Consider the following 21,165-nt stretch of genomic DNA (forward strand, 5'->3'; position numbering starts at 1 on the left):
AATTTGCACACTTTCGGGTCCAGTGGACCCAAACACCACATATGTAATATAAATGTGTAGGGGGTGTTATCTTATGTTATTCACATAAAATTAACCAAGGCCAATGAGTCTCAAAAAAAATATGCATTGTATCATTTCTCTTTTAGTAAACATTGAAAACGGGTCCCACAGACCTGAACACCACGCAAGGGTTAAACGTTACTAAAGCTTTTTAAAACCACTTCGTAAAGCTGCGCGAAGGAGTAAAACAGGTGTGTGTCTCGAGCTGCATGTACGAGTGTGTGCGTGTGTTTGTATGTGTATAATGTATCAGTGTGTTAACCCTTTCACTACCACACTACCAAAGGGTTAATCCTTTCACTGCGACAATACAGAAGGTTAACCCTTTCACTGCCACACGACAAAGGGTTAACCCTTTCACAACCACACTACAGAAGGTTAACCCTTTCACTACCACACTACAGACGGTTAACCGTCTGTAGTGTGGTAGTGAAAGGTTAACCTTCTGTAGTGTGGTAGTGAAAGGGTTAAATATACCAAATGGCTCTCGCTCACTCGTAGCTCTGCTTTGACCACTGAGCGGGCGACTGGGGTGATAAATCACAGCCACACCCCCTTTCCCATCCGCAACCCAACACGTCAGTCTCATCTGCAGTAGTGGTCTAGATGTACCAGGGGGCGGCGCCCTTCCCTCCTCTCCTAGTGGGTCACAACGACACATGGACAGGCTATCCGTGGAGCTACGCTAGAGTGGGTCGCTCACCGCACACACACACACACACGCATGCACGCATATACACGCATAATAAGGATATACACTATAGACTATAGACAGCTATACATTTACAGTAGTTGTAGTCTGATACTCACAAATACACACACTCTCACATGTACACTGTGCATGTGTGTATTACTATACTTGTGAAGACATGTATTGAGTACATTCATATCCCAAACTGTTACGTCTGATGATCCTATTCCTAACCTTAACCACTCTGCATAAAAGCAGTGATGCGAGGACTGGTCAAAATGTCCTCACAAGCAAGGTAGGCTGTCAAGAGTCTGTCCTCAGAAGTATAGCTATACAGGTACACACATGCACACACATGCATACACACACACATACATACAGTACACTGAACAGTACATGAACACACACTAGTAGTTGAGGTTCTTTGGAACCTCCCAGGTGAATTCCTTCCTGCCAAAGTGTCCATAGCAGGCTGTCCTCTGATAGATGGGTCTCTTCAGGTCCAGGTCTCTGGAAAGCAATCCGACAAAGAACAGTTTAATTAAGATCCACTGCAGCTTTATTTGATAGAGACGGAAACATGTGTAGATTTTCTAACCTAGATCCAGCCCCCTGAATTAATTCATTCCAATTTTCTTTTTTACAGAAATTGACGTTTACTTGAGAGAACATTCTCATGTATTTGTCAGTAGGGTCACGCCAAAAGAATTCAAATTGTAAAGGAAAATCCCCCTCCTGAACATATCGCCCTGTTATCTGAACGTATAGTGCTCACCTGACAACGACGCCGGGCCTGAGGTCAAAGTTCTTGTTGACGACCTGTAGCAGCTCCTTCTCGGTCTTCTGGGAGGAGCCGTAGGTGAACAGGGAGATGGAGAGAGGCTGGGCCACTCCGATGGCATAAGCCACCTGATGCACAAACACAGGGATACAACTTAAGAACAGAGACACCGCTTTGTAGGCCTTTTCACAATGTAAAGGGTTAACTGTGCTGTTAGCCATGGTATGAACTGGGCCATGGTATTCTTGTAATTCGTAAGCTTAGCATTGTATTGTATTTTATCTTAATACTTTTTATCATGTCTATTTTATTATCTATTCTATTTTATTCTATTATTATTTGTATTTTTTGCACAATCACGGCGGGCATGGCCACCTTCATTTCACTATATGTCTTGTGTATGTATGTGACGAATAAACCTCTTGAATCTTGAATCTAATGCCAAATTAGTAGGGTCATCTGTCGCACTTCCGTGACCGTGGAGAGCGAAGGTCCGTTTCTCAATGGATCTGTCATCTAGGAGGGTTAATAAACAAATTTAGCCGGGGTGTATTTTTTAAAAAGGCGGGGGACATTTGTGAGAGACCAAAATCCAAAATGGCTGCCGTGGAAATGAACTTTTTAATGGTTTGACCTACAATGATGCACAATACATGGTTTCAGAGCTTATTTTGATCAAGGAATACATATTTGGTGTTTATATGATGATTTTACCTATTGTTGACCTTCAAATGCAAGATGGCTGCCAATTTTGAGCTCCAAAATGGATTTTTTTCTAAATCGTCACAGAGCCTTTATATTAGGCTCTAATGAAAGCTCTGCTCATGATGAGTTGAATAATATACAGTATAAGTACACAGAAGTAATCTCTGAGGTCAATAAAGTCAATGTTTGTGTGTAAACAACAGTTACTGATTTGCGGTTTTCCATTAAATAGGGTAGGCTACTGAGAATATGGTGTCCAGTTCATACCATCACATTTTCATAATGAACCAAAAATTATTTTGTACTATAGCCTAACATAAAATAGTATTCTGTATGCAAAGCTAGCAAGGTTAGCTGCTTGAGCTGAATTTAACCCTTGTGCGCTACTTATTTATTTATCTTACTTTGGTGTTAACAAAAACTCTGGGTCCGAATGTACCACCTCACTGGACAGCGCACTACCACTGCTATCAACCTGGGCGTCCATGGCATGACAAGGAGTAAAGATCTGGTAGACACTCTGCACAAGAGTGGTGTCTGCATCAGCTATGCAGATACACTGCTCCTCTATGACCACTGGGCTCTGATGGATGTGGAGCAGAAGTGTGCAGAACTGACAAAGGTTTGCCAGTACAGATGCCCCCCTGGTAGCAAGAGTGAGCCACCTGCTCGTCCCAGGGTAGATCCACCAGTGGAGGGGTCAGCTCCGCAGCGTGCTGTCATCCACCACTCAACAAGAGCAAGCCTTACTACCACACAACATACAATGAACCTCCAAGCAAGTCAGTGGTGAATGACATCATGGTGAAACATGTGGAGGCCATGCGGCTGAAGAATATTCCATTCTCCTTTCTTGTTGGTGACCTGCCCACCTACAAGACGATCACTCAGCTCAAGGCGGAGAATCCAGAAATGTTCAAGGACATCATCCCAATCCTCTGAGCTTTCCACCAGCTGATGTCCTACATGCCATCTACAAGAGATTCAAGGGCTCTGGAATGGCAGACACTCTGGTTACAGCAGGTGTAGTAGTGGAGGGGTCGGTAGACCAAGCACTACGAGGAAAGCACTACAGACGGGGCGTGCAGTGCATCCTGCTCTTGAGAGAGGTTCTTATCCCAAATCAACTGTCAAAGATTCTTGAGCACAAAGAACTATCGGAAGACATCAATGAGAACCTCAACATTCTGCGGAATGCACTGACTGAAACAAAAGAGGCTCTACAGACAGCTTACTGTGATCTTGAGAATGATGGCGACATGAAGGAGCTGATCAACAGAGTTTATGAGATGCCTGGCACAGACATGGTGGACTTTTGGGTCTCGTTCTTGGAGATGTCTGACCCACTTGTACAATGTCTTGATGCATGTCATGCAAGAAATGGCTCTGAGTACCTATCGTCAACCTACAACATGCTGCCAGGACTGATGGCATACGACAACCATGACTATGGGAGGTGGTTGCCAGACTACTGGGCAATGCTCTCTTGACTGTCAGATGAACAAATGGAGTTCTTCAACGATCACTTTACCCAGTCGATGACAGGGCTACCCTACTCCTGCCAGCCCCAACTGTTCTCAACAACAAAGAATGCAAACAACGTTGCAAGGGTGAAGTGTGAAGCGGGGCCTCCAGTGCCAGCGTCGTCACAGGAAGCATGTCGAATGCCAGCCAGCGAGGATGCAGAAGGATGAGCAAGCAGTTCAGGACCTGCAGGCATGCATGAGGGATTTTGAAGCTGATCCATTTGACATCTCCTCACCTACACTGAGGTCACTACAGTCTGGCCTCGTCGCCTCACCAGAGTTACTGCATGACCTTAAGACTGCAATTCCAGATGGCCAAGCTCAGGTTGAGACTTTTCTGCAAGAGCGGGTGTTCACCAAGATCAAGCCTCCACAGGAATAAGAGATGGAATTTTGCAAGTGAAAAGAGCTGCGCACCTTCTGGTGCTCATATGCAGGTGGCCCATATGGAGAGATCAGGACTAGCGGCCCTGGTCGACCTAGCAGAGGGATCTGGTATGATACAACTTGAATCATCCCTTGAGAGAAGAGTGACAGAGGAGTGCCTTTCACTCTTCAATGTGGATGGGTCAATGCGCAAGACTGTGAAGAGCAAGTTGTTAGAGCTTTTCACCCTAGAACCAGTTCCTGAGGAACCGCAGAACTACGTGAGCCTTGTAGACATGGGTCTGATATGGCGCCTTCCACCCCCACACCTGAGGACCGAGAGGCTAGGAAGCGGGATGGTTCTACCTGCATAAAATCTGCGCAATCATCTTCTCACGCCATGCCAATGCTTACCTCATCATTCTCATCAACGACAAGTATGACCTTCCCTTCAGCATCAAGGATGATGAGCATGATGATGAGCAAAACATCCACACGTCCCAAATGTTTTCCTGAAACCCGAAGTGCTGCTGAATTCAGTGGTCAACTCAGGAAACAAGGTCAGATTGCAAAAACTTGTGAAAGAACAGCTGAAAACACAAGTTGGTCATGTGCAGGGTGATATCATATACTGTGAGGGAGAAGTGTCAACTAACCTCAGCACTGGCATCGCTAATGGAGAGTATGTCTTCAAACATCCAGAGGCAGATACAATGCTGCTCTCCGCCTATGCAAAGGTGAGGACCACCAACTACACTGGACCTGTTGTTCTAGACTGCGGAGACACAGACGTGTTTGTCCAGATGTTACGTGTGGCCAGGCCAGAGCTTCCAAGTGGCACAAATTGAAGAAGAAGTGTACGATTAGTCTCCCACCTGATGAGGACTCCTTGGATCTTCATGTGGAAAGGACAAACTATACATTACATATTGCCAGCTCCATTACAACCTTCAAGAACATCCTTCCCCCATTGGTCACGGCTGGGAACTAGTGAATGGGAAGTGCCGGCCAGTGCGTCATACCCTTCCCCCCTTGCCCCAGCAGCTCACATCTCATGCCTGCTCAGATGAGAGTAGTAGCAATGATGATGAATGGAGTCAGTGTGGAGAATCAACCGATTCTGATGAAGAATAGTGATTCTGTCTCCCGTTCTCATCATCCATCAACAACAAGTTGTTACATTATATCATCTGCTTAGCTTATTTTATATCCGATTCTACTCTGTATTTTGTGTTTTCTACCAGCCTTTTCTCTCCACCCTTATTTCCTTTCTTTTTTAATATTGTGATGTGAACATTAGTGTGTTTTATTCTAACAATTATATTTTCAGTTTGACATTACATGGTTCAGTTGCTGTGTCAGCCAGAGGGAGATGCTGTTGCCTCCAAATGTGCCCTTAATTAGGCTACTAGTTGATCAATTATTATTTTGGAGTGTTATTTTTTTGAAGCACCATAGTTATACAAAAGTTACAAAACATATATTAAAAAAAAGAAGAAAAAAAAACACCTCCCTTTTGACTGTTCACCTTGTCGTGGTAAGGGAGCTTGAGTACCTCAGTGAACCCTGAGAGCTATACCTAGCAGGTTTTACCAAACCGGACAGGTCTAGGGTGAGAGGTCAGACAAAGCAGTCAGACAACCTTGTGCAAACAGCATCTGGGGCCAATAACCCACCCTGCTGAAGCAAACAGGGGTGATCATGTCTCCAACTTTCACAGATGGATGGAGTATGGTGGAAGATAGCCACCTATCCCCTTTGTCCATAACTCAACTCATCATGAGCAGAGCTTTCATTAGAGCTCCCTAAGAAAACCACAGAGAGGCTTCAGCTAATCCAAAACTCTGCAGCCCGACTGCTAACTAGAACCAAAAGGAGAGATTACATTAGTCCAGTCTTAGCTGCTTTACACTGGCTTCCTGTAACATTTAGAATTGACTTTAAGGTCCTTCTCCTTACATACAAAAGCTCTAAATGGACAGGGACCTAGCTACATCGCCTACACTCTAATAAATTACACACCAGCAAGAACACTGCGATCATCAGCTGCTGGACTACTAGAGGCTCCCAGAAACAGTCAAAAGAGGATCGGTAATGCAGCCTTTATCAACTATGCCCCAAAACTGTGGAACAAACTACCCCAAAACTCGCTAGACATCTTTAAAAGACAGCTTAAAACCTCTTAAAATCTCTTTGCTCAGGCATGTCACTGTGGGGTAATGCAGGCAAATATCTGAAGATAGATATCTGCTACCACCTAGTGGCAAGGGGAAATATTATTATAGAAACATCAGGGATATCCTGACACAAATTGTACTTACCTGCACTATTCTTACCCTGCCTACTTTTATACACTGCCTATCAAATTCATGTGTCGGTTATCACACTTTTTACTTCTACTGATGACTATTTTTAAACTGAATAATTTTAAACTATTTTTATTATTTGTATTACTGAATCAAACTGTAAACAGAGCTATATTCTTACCCTACCTACTTTCATACACGTCCAATGAAATTCATATGTATGTTAGAGTGATGCTCTGTTGTGAGGAGAAGATGACTTTTGACCTAAATCTAGCAAAGTTGTTTACCATTCCAGTTAGGTACATCGTGCCAAGGTTGATTCTCCTAACTGGGCCATTTTCATCTGCTTGAACAATCTTATCACACTTTTCACTGTAACCTTGCTATTTACATTTTTTATTTTTATGCTCGCTTATGCCTCAAGTTTCAAGTTTCAAGTTTCTTTAATAGTTGTCATACAGAAGTACAGAATACTTTCATACAAAATGCTTCTTACTGTTACGCTCCAGAGACTGTGCTAGACAAGATAGTATCAAATAACATAGTATAGCATGTAATTTAGACGAAGAAAATGAGGTCACAGTGTTCGGTATAGACATATGTACAATGTTCTGAGTTACCATATAATATACAATACTATGCAGTGTACTAATGTACAGTACTATCTAGTGCAAAGCAGAAATGGGATGAGGTACAATTTAGGTACAATTTACAGTAAGGTGTACGAGTTGTAGTGCAATCCTTCATCAATAAATATAAAGTGTGGGGAGTGGGTGCTACAGTGTGTTTGTTTAAAGTGGGTGTGTGCTATAAAGTGTGTGGAGTGGGTGCTACAGTGTGTTTGTTTAAAGTGAGTGTGGGCGTGTGGATGTGTGTGCTATGTGCGTTTGGTGGTTGTTGTTGTGTAGTGTTCATTCATTGTTCGTTTAGCAGCCTGATGGCCTGGGGATAGAAGCTTCTTCTGAGTCTTTCTGTGCTCGCCTTGAGACTCCGGTATCGCTTGCCTGACCGCAGCAGTTCAAAGAGGCAGTTGTTCGGGTGACTGGAGTCTTTAATGATTCTCTTAGCCTTGCCCTTGCAACGCTTGTTGTAAATGTTCTGGAGGGTGGGGAGCCCCCCTCCAATTGTGCGTTCGGCTGAACGTGTCACTCTTTGTAGTCTGCCTGTATTTTTTACTGTTGTATGTCCGTTCTATTTTATAATTGTTTGACTATTTTTAAACTTAATCATTTTAAACTATTTTATTATTTGTATTTCTGAATAGAGAGCCTATTAGGATGTTAGATCCTAATGTGAAACACTGTGATTTACCATACCTTGCTATGCTCGCTCATGCCTGTATTTTTTACTGTTGTGAAGCACTTTGAACTGCAACCTCTGTATGAAAAGTGCTATACAAATAAAGTTATTATTATTATTATTAATATGAAGGCTCTGTGACGATTTTGAAAAAAAATCATTTTGGAGCTCAAAATTGGCAGCCATCTTGCATTTAAAGGTCAACAATAGGTCAAATCATTATATAAACACCAAATATGTATTCCTTGATCAAAATAAGCTCTGAAACCATGTATTGTGCATCATTATAGGTCAAACCATTAAAAAGTTAATTTCCACGGCAGCCATTTTGGATTTTGGTCTCTCACGAATTTCCCCCGCCTTTTAAAAAAATACACCCCGGCTAAATTTGTTTATTAACCCTCCTAGATGACAAATCCATTGAGAAACAGACCTTCGCTCTCCACGGTCACGGAAGTGCCACAGATGACCCTACTAAATAGGGATGACTCCTGATTTTGGCCCATCTCCAGAGCAGGATTAGCCCTGGTGTTCACCCCTTTCCCAAAATATAATTTGCGCAAAGGGCCGGATGTTGTTCGTTCAGCCCACGCACACCACTGAGAGATAGTACCTATCATTTAGCATAGGTAGCCTCATATAGTATGGCGAACGCAAATGAGAAACACACACACACATACACACGCACCCTCTCTCTCTCAGTGCGTGAGGAGGAATTGGTGTAGATTGAGCAGGGGCTGTCTCTCAGAGATCAAATTAATGAAAGTTTACGGCATATAGAATGGACATTCATACACAGTAACGTGCCCCAGAACAAGGTGTGATAAACATGGAACGATATATTTTATGCGTTAGCATAAAGAAGGTAGGCCAGCTGTAGTTTATATAGCTTGCATACAACTTTGTCTCGAAGTTCCACAAATGAATCAAAATCCGAAGTATTTCCAACCGGGGCTTGAGATTGCTCAGAGTGCTGAGGTCTGCCATCACGCCATGCGGTTGTTGTTGTTGTTGTTGTTGTTGTTGTTGTTGTTGTTGTTGTTGTTACTACTGGCAGGTTCTTTAGCTCATTGAAAGTGACGTTGGGAGTCTCGTATCCGTCATACCCACGCCCACCAGGGGCTGTTTTTTTTCACAATCTCATTCATTTTCACAAGTCGATTATTAATTTTAATATAGAATATTCGTTGACAGCCCTACTTAACAGTAACTGCACAGTGCACACTACATCACCCCCAAGTGGAACATGGGAAAGCCACGTTCTGCACGGTTTCCCCCACTGTACTGAAAATGTACCATACCGAACCATGACTTCAAAACCGAGGTACGTACGTTTTTGGGTACCGTTACAGCCCTAATATATATGGCCTCAGTTTTTGGCACCCCCCTCTGGGTGGCACTCTCTAGGCAACCGCCTATAGGAAGCTCCGCCCCTCCATAGACTTGTATTAATCCTCTTCATTAATCCTAATAGATTCTTTTTTTTTATCCACTTTTTCTCCTCTTTTTCTATTTTTCTCCCATCCCAATTCCACTGTGCCAATTCTTCCCTCCCCTGTCTTGAACGTTGCTCGCATATGCCCCCCACTGGCCGGTTGTAGGGAGGATAGAAGCCTTGCATCACGTGTCCCCTCCGATACACGAGGAGGCAGCCTGTTACATCTTTTCACCTGCCAGCGCGGACTCTCATTGGCGAGGTGTAACGTGTGGGAGGCTCACACTACCCCCGCCATTTCCTGTCTCTGCTGTGCAGGCGTCCCCAACCGACCTGTAGGAGTCGCTGTCCACAACGTCCAGATTACCACCCATCGACTTCCACCCGCTAACTCTGCCAATTGAGTTAGTATGACGGCTGGCCCAAGCCAGAGGCAACGCCGACAGCCGGAGTCGAACCCGGTGTCTCTTGCGTGGGTGACGAGCGCAATGTCTGCTGCGCCACCCAGCCGCCTTCTAATCCTAATAGATTCATGTCAAAAAGCAAATCATGAATAGAGAAGGAAAACAGCTTCTAGTATAATTGATAGATTCCTGGTGGATTTGGTGTAGAGCAGGGTCAGGACCCACAATGGCTCGCAGGCTTGTCTGTGGCGGGTCACCCACCTCATTCGAGTACCAGTATGTTTTAACGCGACTGGGCCCCAGCGTGCCAGTTCGTATCCTCAATGCTGGATCAGGTTTGTGGTATGGTGATGTAGAGACAACTCACCTGGACCAGGACCCTCCTGCAGAGATTGGCTTTGACCAGGGACTTGGCCACCCAGCGGGCAGCGTAGGCAGCCGAGCGGTCCACCTTGGTGTAGTCTTTCCCGGAGAAAGCCCCACCACCGTGGGCACCCCAACCTCCGTATGTGTCTACAATGATCTTCCTGCCTGTTACACCAGCATCACCCTGTCGGAAGAACAACATAAAGAAAAGATTCAGACTTTCATACAGGAATTGTTGTTGTTTGTTAAATGTCAGATGAAGAGGTTTGCAGGAAGACACGCACCAAAACCGCGCTAGACCCACAGCTCTACCTGTGCTACCAGCACATGCGTCGGACAAAGCGTCCCTGTCAGATCGTCCCTTGAGTGAGTGAGTAGGTGGATCGTGAGTGTGAGTCATCCCAATTTGCGTGGGAAAAAGGCTTTGAGTATTAAGCAATAGCTGGCTTCTTAGAGCAGATATTTTAATTAGATTAAATACGTCTATGGCAAATGTGTCAGCACGTTTGTTGGAATTCTCATTTAGCACAAAGAACTGACTCACTCAACTCCAAAAAGTTTGATTCATACTGGGAGCTAACTCAGCAGACATTTTTTCAAATATGTTATGTTTAAGTGGTGGATTTGACCTTTTTTTATTTAATTCTCATTTTCCATTTCCATAGAAAAAAACTATAAATGTTTTGAACTCTACCTGGGGTCCACCGATCACAAAGAACAAGGATAAATATTTTGAACTCTACCGATCACAAAGAACTAGGATAAATATTTTGAACTCTACCTGGGGTCCACCGATCACAAAGAACAAGGATAAATATTTTGAACTCTACCTGGGGTCCACCGATCACAAAGAACTAGGATAAATATTTTGAACTCTACCTGGGGTCCACCGATCACAAAGCGCCCACTGGGCTGCAGGTGGTAGATGGTGTTCTTGTCCAGGTACTTGGAAGGAACCACCTCCTTGATCACCTTCTCCAACAGGATCTCCTTCTGCTCTTCTAGGCTCACTAGGTCATCGTGCTGCACGGAGACCACGACCGTGTGCACCCTCCTGGGGATCACCGCGCCGTTCTCCTGGGTGTAGTTGACCGTCACCTGGATGGAGAAGGGGGTAGAGAGAGAGAGAGAGAGAAAGAGAAAAAAGGAAAGATAGACAGATAAAGAGAAGAAGACATATATACCTTTACCTTATATAGACAGAAGAATCTGAATCAGAACTTGTGAAATACATACATCACTCTACTCGCAAAGTACATTCACACAAACAATGACAAAGCCACAACATGGATAAAAGCTGTGTGTGTGCATGAGTGTATGCGTGTGTTTGTGTGTGTGTCTGACACGTTTAGTTATTATATACTAACTCAATTACATTCAGCGTATTGTATCACATAGTTGAGTCAGAGCCAGAACAGGTGTATTCTTGATCATACCTGGGTCTTGGAGTCAGGACGGAGCCAGGGGACAACTCCGTTCCGCCTCAGTTCAGCCATCTTGGCGTTGAGTTTGTGGGCGAGGACGATGGTGAGTGGCATGCACTCTTCTGTTTCATCAGTGGCATAGCCGAACATCAGACCCTGTTAAGTTAAGTTAAATTATACTTTATTCATATCTTCCGTTTCATCAGTGGCATAGCCGAACATCAGACCCTGTTAAGTTAAGTTAAGTTATACTTTATTAATATCTTCTGTTTCATCAGTGGCATAGCCGAACATTAGACCCTGTTAAGTTAAATTAAGTTATACTTTATTAATATCTTCTGTTTCATCAGTGGCATAGCCGAACATCAGACCCTGTTAAGTTAAGTTAAGTTATAATTGATTCATCTCCTCTGTTTCATCAGTGGCATAGTCAAACACCAGACCATGTTAAGTTAAGTTAAATTAAATTAAATTAAGGCGTAATGTATTAATCTCCTCTGTTTCATCAGTGGCCAAACATCAGACCCTGTTAAATTATGTTATACTTTATTAATCCCTGTAGAAAACTATTCCTCTGCATTTGACCCATCCAAACCACGTAGGAGCAGTGGGCAGCCACAGATAGAAGCCTGGGCACCAACTCTAGTTGTAATGCCAGTGCCTTGGTCAAGGGCAATGGCAGGAGTGCATGTCTTTTGGTTTGGGAGGAAACCAGAGTCCCTGGGGGAGAACATGCTGCACAGAAAGGACCTAAAACCATCCTGCTGTGAGGCAACAGTGCTAACCACAAAATACAATGATGATACAGGAGCACAGCCAACAGCCTCTATACATAGATCTATTTGTGTCATACCTGATCTCTGAGATTACCTGGTCTATAAAATACCTGGTCTCTGAGATTACTTGGTCTCTAAAGTACCCGGTCTCTGAGATTACCTGGTCTATAAAGTACCTAGTCTCTGAGATTAGGTCTATAAAATACCCAGTCTCTGAGATTACCTGGTCTCTAAAGTACCTGGTCTCTGAGATTACCTGGTCTCTAAAGTACCTGGTCTCTGAGATTACCCGGTCTCTGAGATTACCTGGTCTATAAAATACCTAGTCTCTGAGATTACTTGGTCTCTAAGGGGCCTTTCTCACTCACTCATTCTGTCCGTACCGGTCCGTACCGTCCTCATTCCGGGTCAGAGTGCGAACTCCCCCCCCCCCCCCTCTCCCCCCTCTAGTTTGTGTACACACTGCGGTCTTGGTTGGCTTCGGGTTCTGTTTACGGTTTGCCTTTTGAGCGTTTACGCTTGCCGTAGGCGATGATGTCACGTTCTAAAATGTAAACAGGAAGTGTCTTAACACTACTGCGGAGACTGGATGCTGATATAAAATGAACAAATTACCAATAAATATGAAGTTATATTTGAACCTCTGTTGTCAAGCCTTGTCAATATAACCCACCCCATTTTATCACGAATGGATGGTGTTGTAGAGTCCGCTTTTGAGCGTTTTGCAGGGTTAACGATAGCGCTAAGCTAACGGCTAACGCTAGTTAGCTTAGCCTTTTACTAGTAACATTGCTGCATCGATTATATTGAATGTCATTGATCTACTGGTCGACCACGGCGACTGGTTGGGCACCACTGGTCTAATAGAAATAAATGCATTCGAACAGGAAAGTATAGTATACAGCAATGGCTAACGCTAAGCTAACGGCTAACGCTAGTTAGCTTAGCCTGTCCAGCAGCTAACATCCCATCGCTCGTGGCAATTATATTACATGTCATTGATCTACTGGTCGACCACGGCCAACTGGTTGGGCACCACTGGTCTAATAGAAATAAATGCATTCAAACAAGAAACTAATGTATAGAAATAGCATGGCAAACAAAAATTGCCAGGCCTAATGCGAGCCAGAAGTGCTGTGCTTTGTAATGTGGCTTCATGTTTTCATCCACTGAGCTGTGAGGTTCCACATGCTTGTTTTTGGTTGAGGTCTGAACTCTCAAATTGCCCATAAATATCGTTTTTGTGGGTATTGTCCAGTGTGGTTTTATCTGCCCAAAATTCAAGCAAGCATGACAGTAACGACGTTGTGTGTGTCACGCGCCCCGCTCCCACGGCCCGATTCCGAGACCACCTAATCCAACTGGCCCCGACCAGCGGGGGGTAAAACGAATCAGCGCCGTTTCGCATCCCAAAAGGGGTGAGTGAGAACACTCCCCCCCCCCCCGTGCCCCGGGGCGGTGATTCGATCCCAATACCTGAGTGAGAAAGGCCCCTAAAGTACCTGGTCTCTGAGATTACCTGGTCTATAAAGTACCTGGTCTCTGAGATTACCTGGTCTCTAAAATACCTAGTCTCTGAGATTACCTGGTCTCTAAAGTACCCGGTCTCTGAGATTACCCGGTCTCTGAGATTACCAGGTCTCTGAGATTACCAGGTCTCTGAGATTACCTGGTCTATAAAGTACCTGGTCTCTGAGATTACCTGGGCTCTAAAATACCTGGTCTCTGAGATTACCTGGTCTCTGAGATTACCTGGTCTCTGAGCTTACCTGGTCTATAAAGTACCCGGTCTCTGAGATTACCCGGTCTCTGAGATTACCTGGTCTATAAAATACCTAGTCTCTGAGATTACCTGGTCTCTAAAGTACCCGGTCTCTGAGATTATCTGGTCTCTAAAGTACCTGGTCTCTGAGATTACCTGGTCTCTAAAGTACCTAGTCTCTGAGATTACCTGGTCTCTAAAGTACCTGGTCTCTGAGATTACCTGGTCTCTGAGATTACCTGGTCTCTGAGATTACCTGGTCTCTGAGATTACCTGGTCTCTAAAGTACCTGGTCTCTGAGATTACCTGGTCTATAAAGTACCTGGTCTATAAATACCTGGTCTCTGAGATTACCCGGTCTATAAAGTACCCGGTCTCTGAGATTACCCGGTCTCTGAGATTACCTGGTCTCTAAAGTACCTGGTCTCTGAGATTACCTGGTCTCTAAAGTACCTGGTCTCTGAGATTACCTGGTCTATAAAATACCTGGTCTCTGAGATTACCTGGTCTATAAAATACCTGGTCTCTGAGATTACCTGGTCTCTAAAGTACCCGGTCTCTGAGATTACCCGGTCTCTGAGATTACCCGGTCTCTGAGATTACCCGGTCTCTGAGATTATCCGGTCTCTGAGATTACCTGGTCTCCAGCTCCTATGTCATTCTCCAGGCGGTCAATGTGAACTCCCTGAGCGATGTCAGGGGACTGCTGCTCCAGAGCCACCAACACATTACAGGTCTTGTAATCAAAACCTGGACAGACAGTGAAACATCAACATGTTCATTTCATCATCATCATCTTCATTATTCATCATCACGAATTAAAGTATTTTAATTGCCAAAGAATTTCACAAAATGCCCCAGGAAATGGGTTGCCGAATTCTTCCGAATTCTTACATTGTCAGGGAATACCAGCTAGTTTAATTTGCTAAATTTTGGACTCCAACCCACCTTTATCCGAGTTGTCGTAGCCGATGTCTCTGATGGTGTCCCTCACTACCTTCTGATAGTCCACGTTGGCGCGCGACGTGATCTCACCACACAGCAGGACCATACCGGTTTTACACACTGTCTCTGTTTAAACACGGCATCAAGATGTTAATATACAAAACACATTTCACATGACCAAATATCACAGTTTCTCTCTTTACATTATAGGGTTGACATATAGTACTATTTCATGTCCAGGGCCCAGGAGTTCAAAACTTTTAATCCCTATCTTTGATCAGGAAATCAAATCCAAGCTTTAATCTGGATCAAATCTTCAAAACGGGTAGTTCAAACCGACAACACAGGATTGGGATCAGTTTGAAAAAAGTCCATCATCTGTCATCACCTTCAGCAAACTGAAACCTCACTTAGAATTCAGCTCCTCAAAGCACGCCTGGATGATCAGCTGCCTTTGAATTAATGTTTTTTGTATTCTTTTTAATTACAATTCCATTATGATTTTATGTTCTTTATGTATTTATCAATACAATTAGACATTATAGATGTCTCTGCAATGTGGTCTCTTGTCTTCCTTGTATTCTTTTTCATATCCACTAGATGGAGATCGGTAGGATTAAAGCACTGATATTCAGGATCTAGTAATCTTGAAAAGTCTGAATCTGGGGAGAAAAATACAGAAAAAATAGGAGGAGAAAAAAAAGTAGATACAAAAAATTTCTGAATCTGGATCAGGGTGATCCTATCCTGGATTGCTTTGAAATACCGGGACAAAATCTGGCCGAGTTGTCTGATCCTGGATCACAAAAAATGGGATTTAAAAATGGGATCGGATCAGATAGGGATTAAAACTTTTGAACTCCTGGGCCCAGGTGATTGACATTACAACTATCGTACTTTATAGTATCATGGTTTGAGGGGGGGAAACTTTGTAGGCACTACCACCACTATAATTAGCCTTGTTTGTGCTCTGCTGACCTCCATTGGGGATATTCACAGGAAATGGACCTACAGTAGGAACAGTTTCAGTTGAATGGGGATTTGCCATAGATGTACTGTATTAAAAAATAAACGTGTTTGTTTGAAATTACCACCATTTGAATCCCAAAATATAAAATACATCAAAAATAAATAAATATGTCTACGGCATAACCGCATTCAATTGAGACTGTTGCTGGGTCCAGTTCCTGGGCCCTCATTTATCAATGTTGCGTACGCACAGATATGTGCTTAACCCGTGCGTACGATAATTTCTAAGCAAAGTGTGGGACTTATCAATTTGAACTTGTGCTTGACTTTGTGCTTATATCTACGCACAGCTCGGAGCATGCGTAGCTGGCGCCCGGTGGTAGAATATGTTTACAACGTGGAAATAAGCACTGACTGCGCTCCGCGTATAACTCAACTCGTTATTATTTTGCGCATAGATTGCAGAAATATGGGAACGTTTTGATTATATTTAAAAGGCTTTGCCATTGTTAAACGTAATAAGTGGAACCCCGAAGCTGTAAGCAGAATACAAGTCATATGAACACCCACGAATCGTGGGCCACGATATAGTGTTCTTCCCCCTTCCTACTGTACTATAAGAAAGAAGAAAAAACGCATTGCAACGAGAACAGAGGTTATTTGTTGAGTGTATGTGTATTACAAAACCCTTGCAATAAATGTGTCTTAAATGAATGCAAATACATGCTCTGGATACAGAGCATATATCGTGTGGGTGATATCATGACTTGTATTCTGCTTACAGAATTTCACTTATTTAGTTTTACAATGTCAAAGCCTAAATCAAAACGTTCCTGTATTTCTGCAATCTATGCGCAAAATAATAACGAGTTGAGTTCTAACAAAGAACGTATTACATGCTGGGTGGGCTGATAGAGTAAACTATGATATGAATATGAATATGATATGATATAAGGTATACTGGTCCGTCCGCGAGGATAGCGAGGAGTGGGATAGCCATTAAATGCCATTTGAGAATTAATGCAAAGCGACGGCCTATATACATATTATTTAATGTTTTCATAAGCATAAAGATACAACAGCTAGATTAATGATCAAGTTAGTTTATTGTGCAGGGTTCGCAGGGCTGTGTCATGTGCTATTATATAATGCGCAAGTTACTGTTGCATAATGTAGGCTATGGGCTGGCTGCTATTATATGTAATTCATATAGCCTGCCTACCTAATACCGACAACAAAATAGATTGTATCATATGCCTCTACACACATCATATTATACCCGGTAGCCAATCCATATTCCAGCATGGTTATAATAATGACACACCAACGCGCCAAACAGACAGTGGTTAACGAACGGTCTTTATTAGTATTTTAAGCTGTCCAGGCAGAATTGCAGCAATGGTCTTTTAGGGAGTCGTTGATATCTGACATCACCATGTACAGCATTTTATTTATTATCCCATAACACGGGTTGTCCGGTTGTGTCTTCTTGGTTCGGCAGCGCCTCTGTGAACAATCTCTCAGAGTTCGCTCGGGTCAGTCCATTATTTCACATCCCATGGGGGTGTACCATTACCATATATGGATAATCGGGGCGGTTCTGGTATGCAAATACGTAAAACCGTGCACGAGCTGCAGCGTAGGATCAAAGTGATATTTATCAAGACAGGTGTGCGTACAACCTGTGTACGCACGTGTGATAAATCCTGTTTTTTTTGTGCGTACACACATTCTAAATTATGTGCTTAAGAACAAAGATAGAACACTTTCTAAGAATTGTTGATACATGAGGGCCCTGGTCTGTAAACTCACCACAGGCCACCTTAGCATCTGGGTCTTGCTTCAGGTGAGCGTCCAGGACAGCATCACTGATCTGATCACAGATCTTATCTGTAAAACAACAGGTCGGCTATTACACAATGTACAGTCATTGGTGGAGCGACAAACAAAATGGTGGACCAACAAACAAAAATGTACAGTAGCATACTGTAGTAATTTAAAGGTGTGTCATTTGATAATTAACCAAGTGTGTTTCCTTGCCTGACCTTTTGCCGTGTGTGGCCTGGACGGAGTTGCTGAAGATCAGATATCAGCTCTTTCCGTCAGGGTACTACTTAGGAGTTCATATTAGGAGCTAAAGCCCTAAGAATAGCCTTTGGTTTGGAGGATGCGTGCCAATGTAGCAAGCCACACTTTATAGTGCGCCAGGTTCACGGAAGCAATCAAAACACAAGTGCACTACAGCCAGCGACCACACTGTAGTGCATTTAAGGTGCCTTCATTTCATTCAAGTATTATGTAAATGAACACACTCTCCGTTCCATTTAAGCAAGAATAGATTGCACTACGGAATTTGAATTTCTCAATTTCCCCAAGGGGATTAATAAAGGAACACTTTATTAACACATCATTAATGACTAATTAAACACGTTGCTTTGCTTTCCCTTTGTTTTATATTAATTCTCACATAAATCAGTCTAAACATGATTACCCTATTGTGAATTTCATCTCAACGTGTGATGCGACGGAGATATGGAGTCAAGCAAAGAACCCATCCTGTCGTGTCTTCATTGCGGCCCTGTGAGCCCTGTGTGTTTGACTGTGTCTGCATGACTGAATATGTTGGGGGAAGTGCACTAAAGCAGCAACACGTGGCCTCAGATCAGCTTGCAACGCAAGACATAGTTGCAACTAATATAGTTGGGGCTACTTGAGGCTTTGAAAATGACATAAAACCAATATAGCCTGAGAACTACAAGACTGCATACACACAAAAAGACACCAGGATTCTATATACATATATGCTTATTAGTCATCATCATCATATTTGTGAAAATGTTGTTTTACTTTGTAGTGTAAAGAAAACACATCTCAAATCAACCTGTGATGTTACTTTGTAGTGTAAAAAAAACAAACATCTGAAATCATCCTGTGATGTCACAATGTTTTCTATGAAACGTGAAACTTGAAAGAGTCGTTAAATGCGCAGCAGTTACTGGGTCACCCCGAGCAGGTGTGAGCGTCTATGGTTTCATCCCACGAACTGCGCAGACGCGGATGATACGTTTTCCTCTCTGCGCATGTTAGGGCTATTATAAAATGGTCAGTGTGTTATCACGTCTATACTGTAGTAGGGCCGGGCCTACACCTTCTATTCTACATCCTCTATGATAATGACCTGAACAATCATACAACAAGTCAGTCGTTAACATTTAGGTCAGTGTGGCGCTGTGTGTTCTTTCCCCCTGTGTGTGGCTGTTCCCATTCCACACAATGGCACAACTGGAATATAGAAAACTGTAAGAAAGCACAACCACTACGACGTATTAGTGTACGTTTGCCATATTGTGGCCCGTTTGTTCACTTGTAGAGCAGGGCAGCACAAGTCTCTGTGTTGTTTTACTGTGTTTTGCATCATGCCACACAGTATGGGTGAAGAAGCTTCTGAGGGGCCACAACACAACTGGGTCTGTATGCAGAGATTAGATCAGTACTGTCAGATAGATCAGTAGAACTACTGATCTCAGAACAGTGGTCAGGTCAGATGATCACACAACTTTACACGTTTTAGCTGGGCTCAAATCGGCACTCCTATCCAATCTTAAGATTCATTCAACATATATGGCTACCGGTACTGTAGGGCAGTGGTTCCCAAACGTTTTCATGTCAAGGATCCTAAACACTAATTAAACCATGAACCCCCATTTGATAGGATTTTTGCTCTTGAATTCTATGTCTGTACTGTAGATGAGGAGATAAATACAGGAGGGAGTGAAACGTATGACCAGAATTGTCATACATTCTGTCATTGTGTTCCTTATGGATGAAATCACAGTGAAATTATTATTTAGAACTACTGCTGTCGGGACCCAGGCCCCCTACTCACCAGGATGTCCCTCTCCCACAGACTCGGAGGTGAACATAAAGGCCCCATCTTCATGCAGGGGGTCGAACATCCCATCCACAGGCCCGTTCATCTTGTCTCACTGTACCGTACGCAGCAGAGAAGCTAGATGGGAGACAACACACCGTGCCGTGCGCAACAGAGAAGCTAGATGGAGACAACACAGACGGCCAGCAGGGAACCGGTAGACTGCTGTGTTGGCTTATGATGCTTGACCCGGATGAACCCTGCGTTCTTTGCCGAAGGAGATGAGGACAAGAGATGTTATAATGTGAAGGACACTTTTGGTTGTTCCTTTGCAATCCGAAATGCAGTCCAATCTCCTAGTCCCGAGGCAGTGGACCCCACAATTCTGCACTATATAAGGCAAAGACAACATACACACTCTTGCACAGACACACACTCACACTGCAGGGGGAGGGGGCCATGTGAACCGGCGGGTCAGACCATTCAGGAAGGGAGAAAAGGGGGGAGGGAGGGATTAAACCTTCCTGGAGAAACTTTTTTTTAACTCCTCGTGCGCTGAACTGTCCCACTCCAGTTACCACTGTGGCAAGGCTCCGGGGACCAATCAAAACAAAATCCCTGATGGGTAGCCCCTCAACAAGACAGCGAAAAAGAGAACCATTCATTACATCAAAGGGCTTCTTTGGGATTCTCCCAGCCACTCGGGGGCCCCTGAGTGACCTGGCGGGATGTCTATGGTTGTGTATACAGAGTTCTGCAGCGCTCCGTGCCCTCTTCAACCAATTAGTGCAGTAACTGACACTATACTCTATACAATGCATTGCATTGGCACATATACAATCCCTTGCATTCGCACGGGCAATGAGTCGATAACGAAGATATCTCTCACCACTCAATCTGTAGGTCGGCGCGTCAGACTGTCACACGAAACCAGGGATATTTTCTTTCTAAGCACACCGTGTCATTCAATGTCACAAGTAAAATTAACTCTGATGTAACATCGCCGCCCATGTGTAGCTCAATGAGTAGAGTGTTCGTTCCGAAGGCGCAGACGCCGCTGGTGTTACAGTGGCCCCGCTGGGGTCAGCCATACTGGAAGAAAATGTGTCCATAACAATATTGCGGCGACAGTGGCTCAAGAGGTAGAGCGGTCGTCTGGTAGTCGGAAGGTTCCCGGTTCGATTCCCGCTCCTCCCGGGCAGCATGTCGATGTGTCCTTGAGCAAGACACTTAACCCCTAATTGCTCCCGATGTGCAGGTTGGCACCTTGCATGGTTGCCTCTGCCGTCGGTGTGTGAGTGAATGGGTAAAATGTGAGGAACAAGATTGTAAAGCGCTTTGGATAAAAGCGCTATATAAAAGCAGCCATTTACCATTTAACAAGAAAGGTGCAATAGAAATGCAACCGTTCAAAATAAACCATTGTCTCTCTGATCACAGAGTAAAGGTCAGCTGAGTTCAGTCTCTCAGGTCAGACAT

The 21,165-nt window shown here is 43.7% G+C and overlaps 1 protein-coding gene across 2 annotated transcripts; it reads right to left on the minus strand.

The window, feature by feature from the left end:
* Positions 1–429: 429 nt before the first annotated feature.
* LOC311235236 (S-adenosylmethionine synthase-like) lies at positions 430–20,070 on the minus strand (the record flags this gene model as incomplete). Of its 2 annotated transcripts, XM_084322646.1 has the most annotated exons (9): positions 19,702–20,070; positions 17,628–17,705; positions 14,850–14,972; positions 14,539–14,651; positions 11,376–11,519; positions 10,819–11,037; positions 9,941–10,123; positions 1,527–1,660; positions 430–1,261 (listed from the first exon to the last, which is right to left on the minus strand). In XM_084322646.1, exons 1-9 carry the CDS (start codon positions 19,790–19,792, stop codon positions 1,159–1,161), a joined length of 1,188 nt encoding a protein of 395 aa, XP_084178772.1. In that variant the 5' UTR covers positions 19,793–20,070. The 2 variants fall into 2 exon arrangements, with proteins under 2 accessions (XP_084178772.1, XP_084178773.1); XM_084322647.1 differs by lacking the exon at positions 430–1,261 and having other exon boundaries at positions 1,523–1,660.
* Between the last annotated feature and the right edge of the window lie 1,095 nt (positions 20,071–21,165).

Source organism: Notolepis coatsorum (assembly GCF_963971535.1).
Source record: "Notolepis coatsorum genome assembly, chromosome: 10".
Classification (NCBI taxonomy): Eukaryota; Metazoa; Chordata; class Actinopteri; order Aulopiformes; family Paralepididae; genus Notolepis; species Notolepis coatsorum.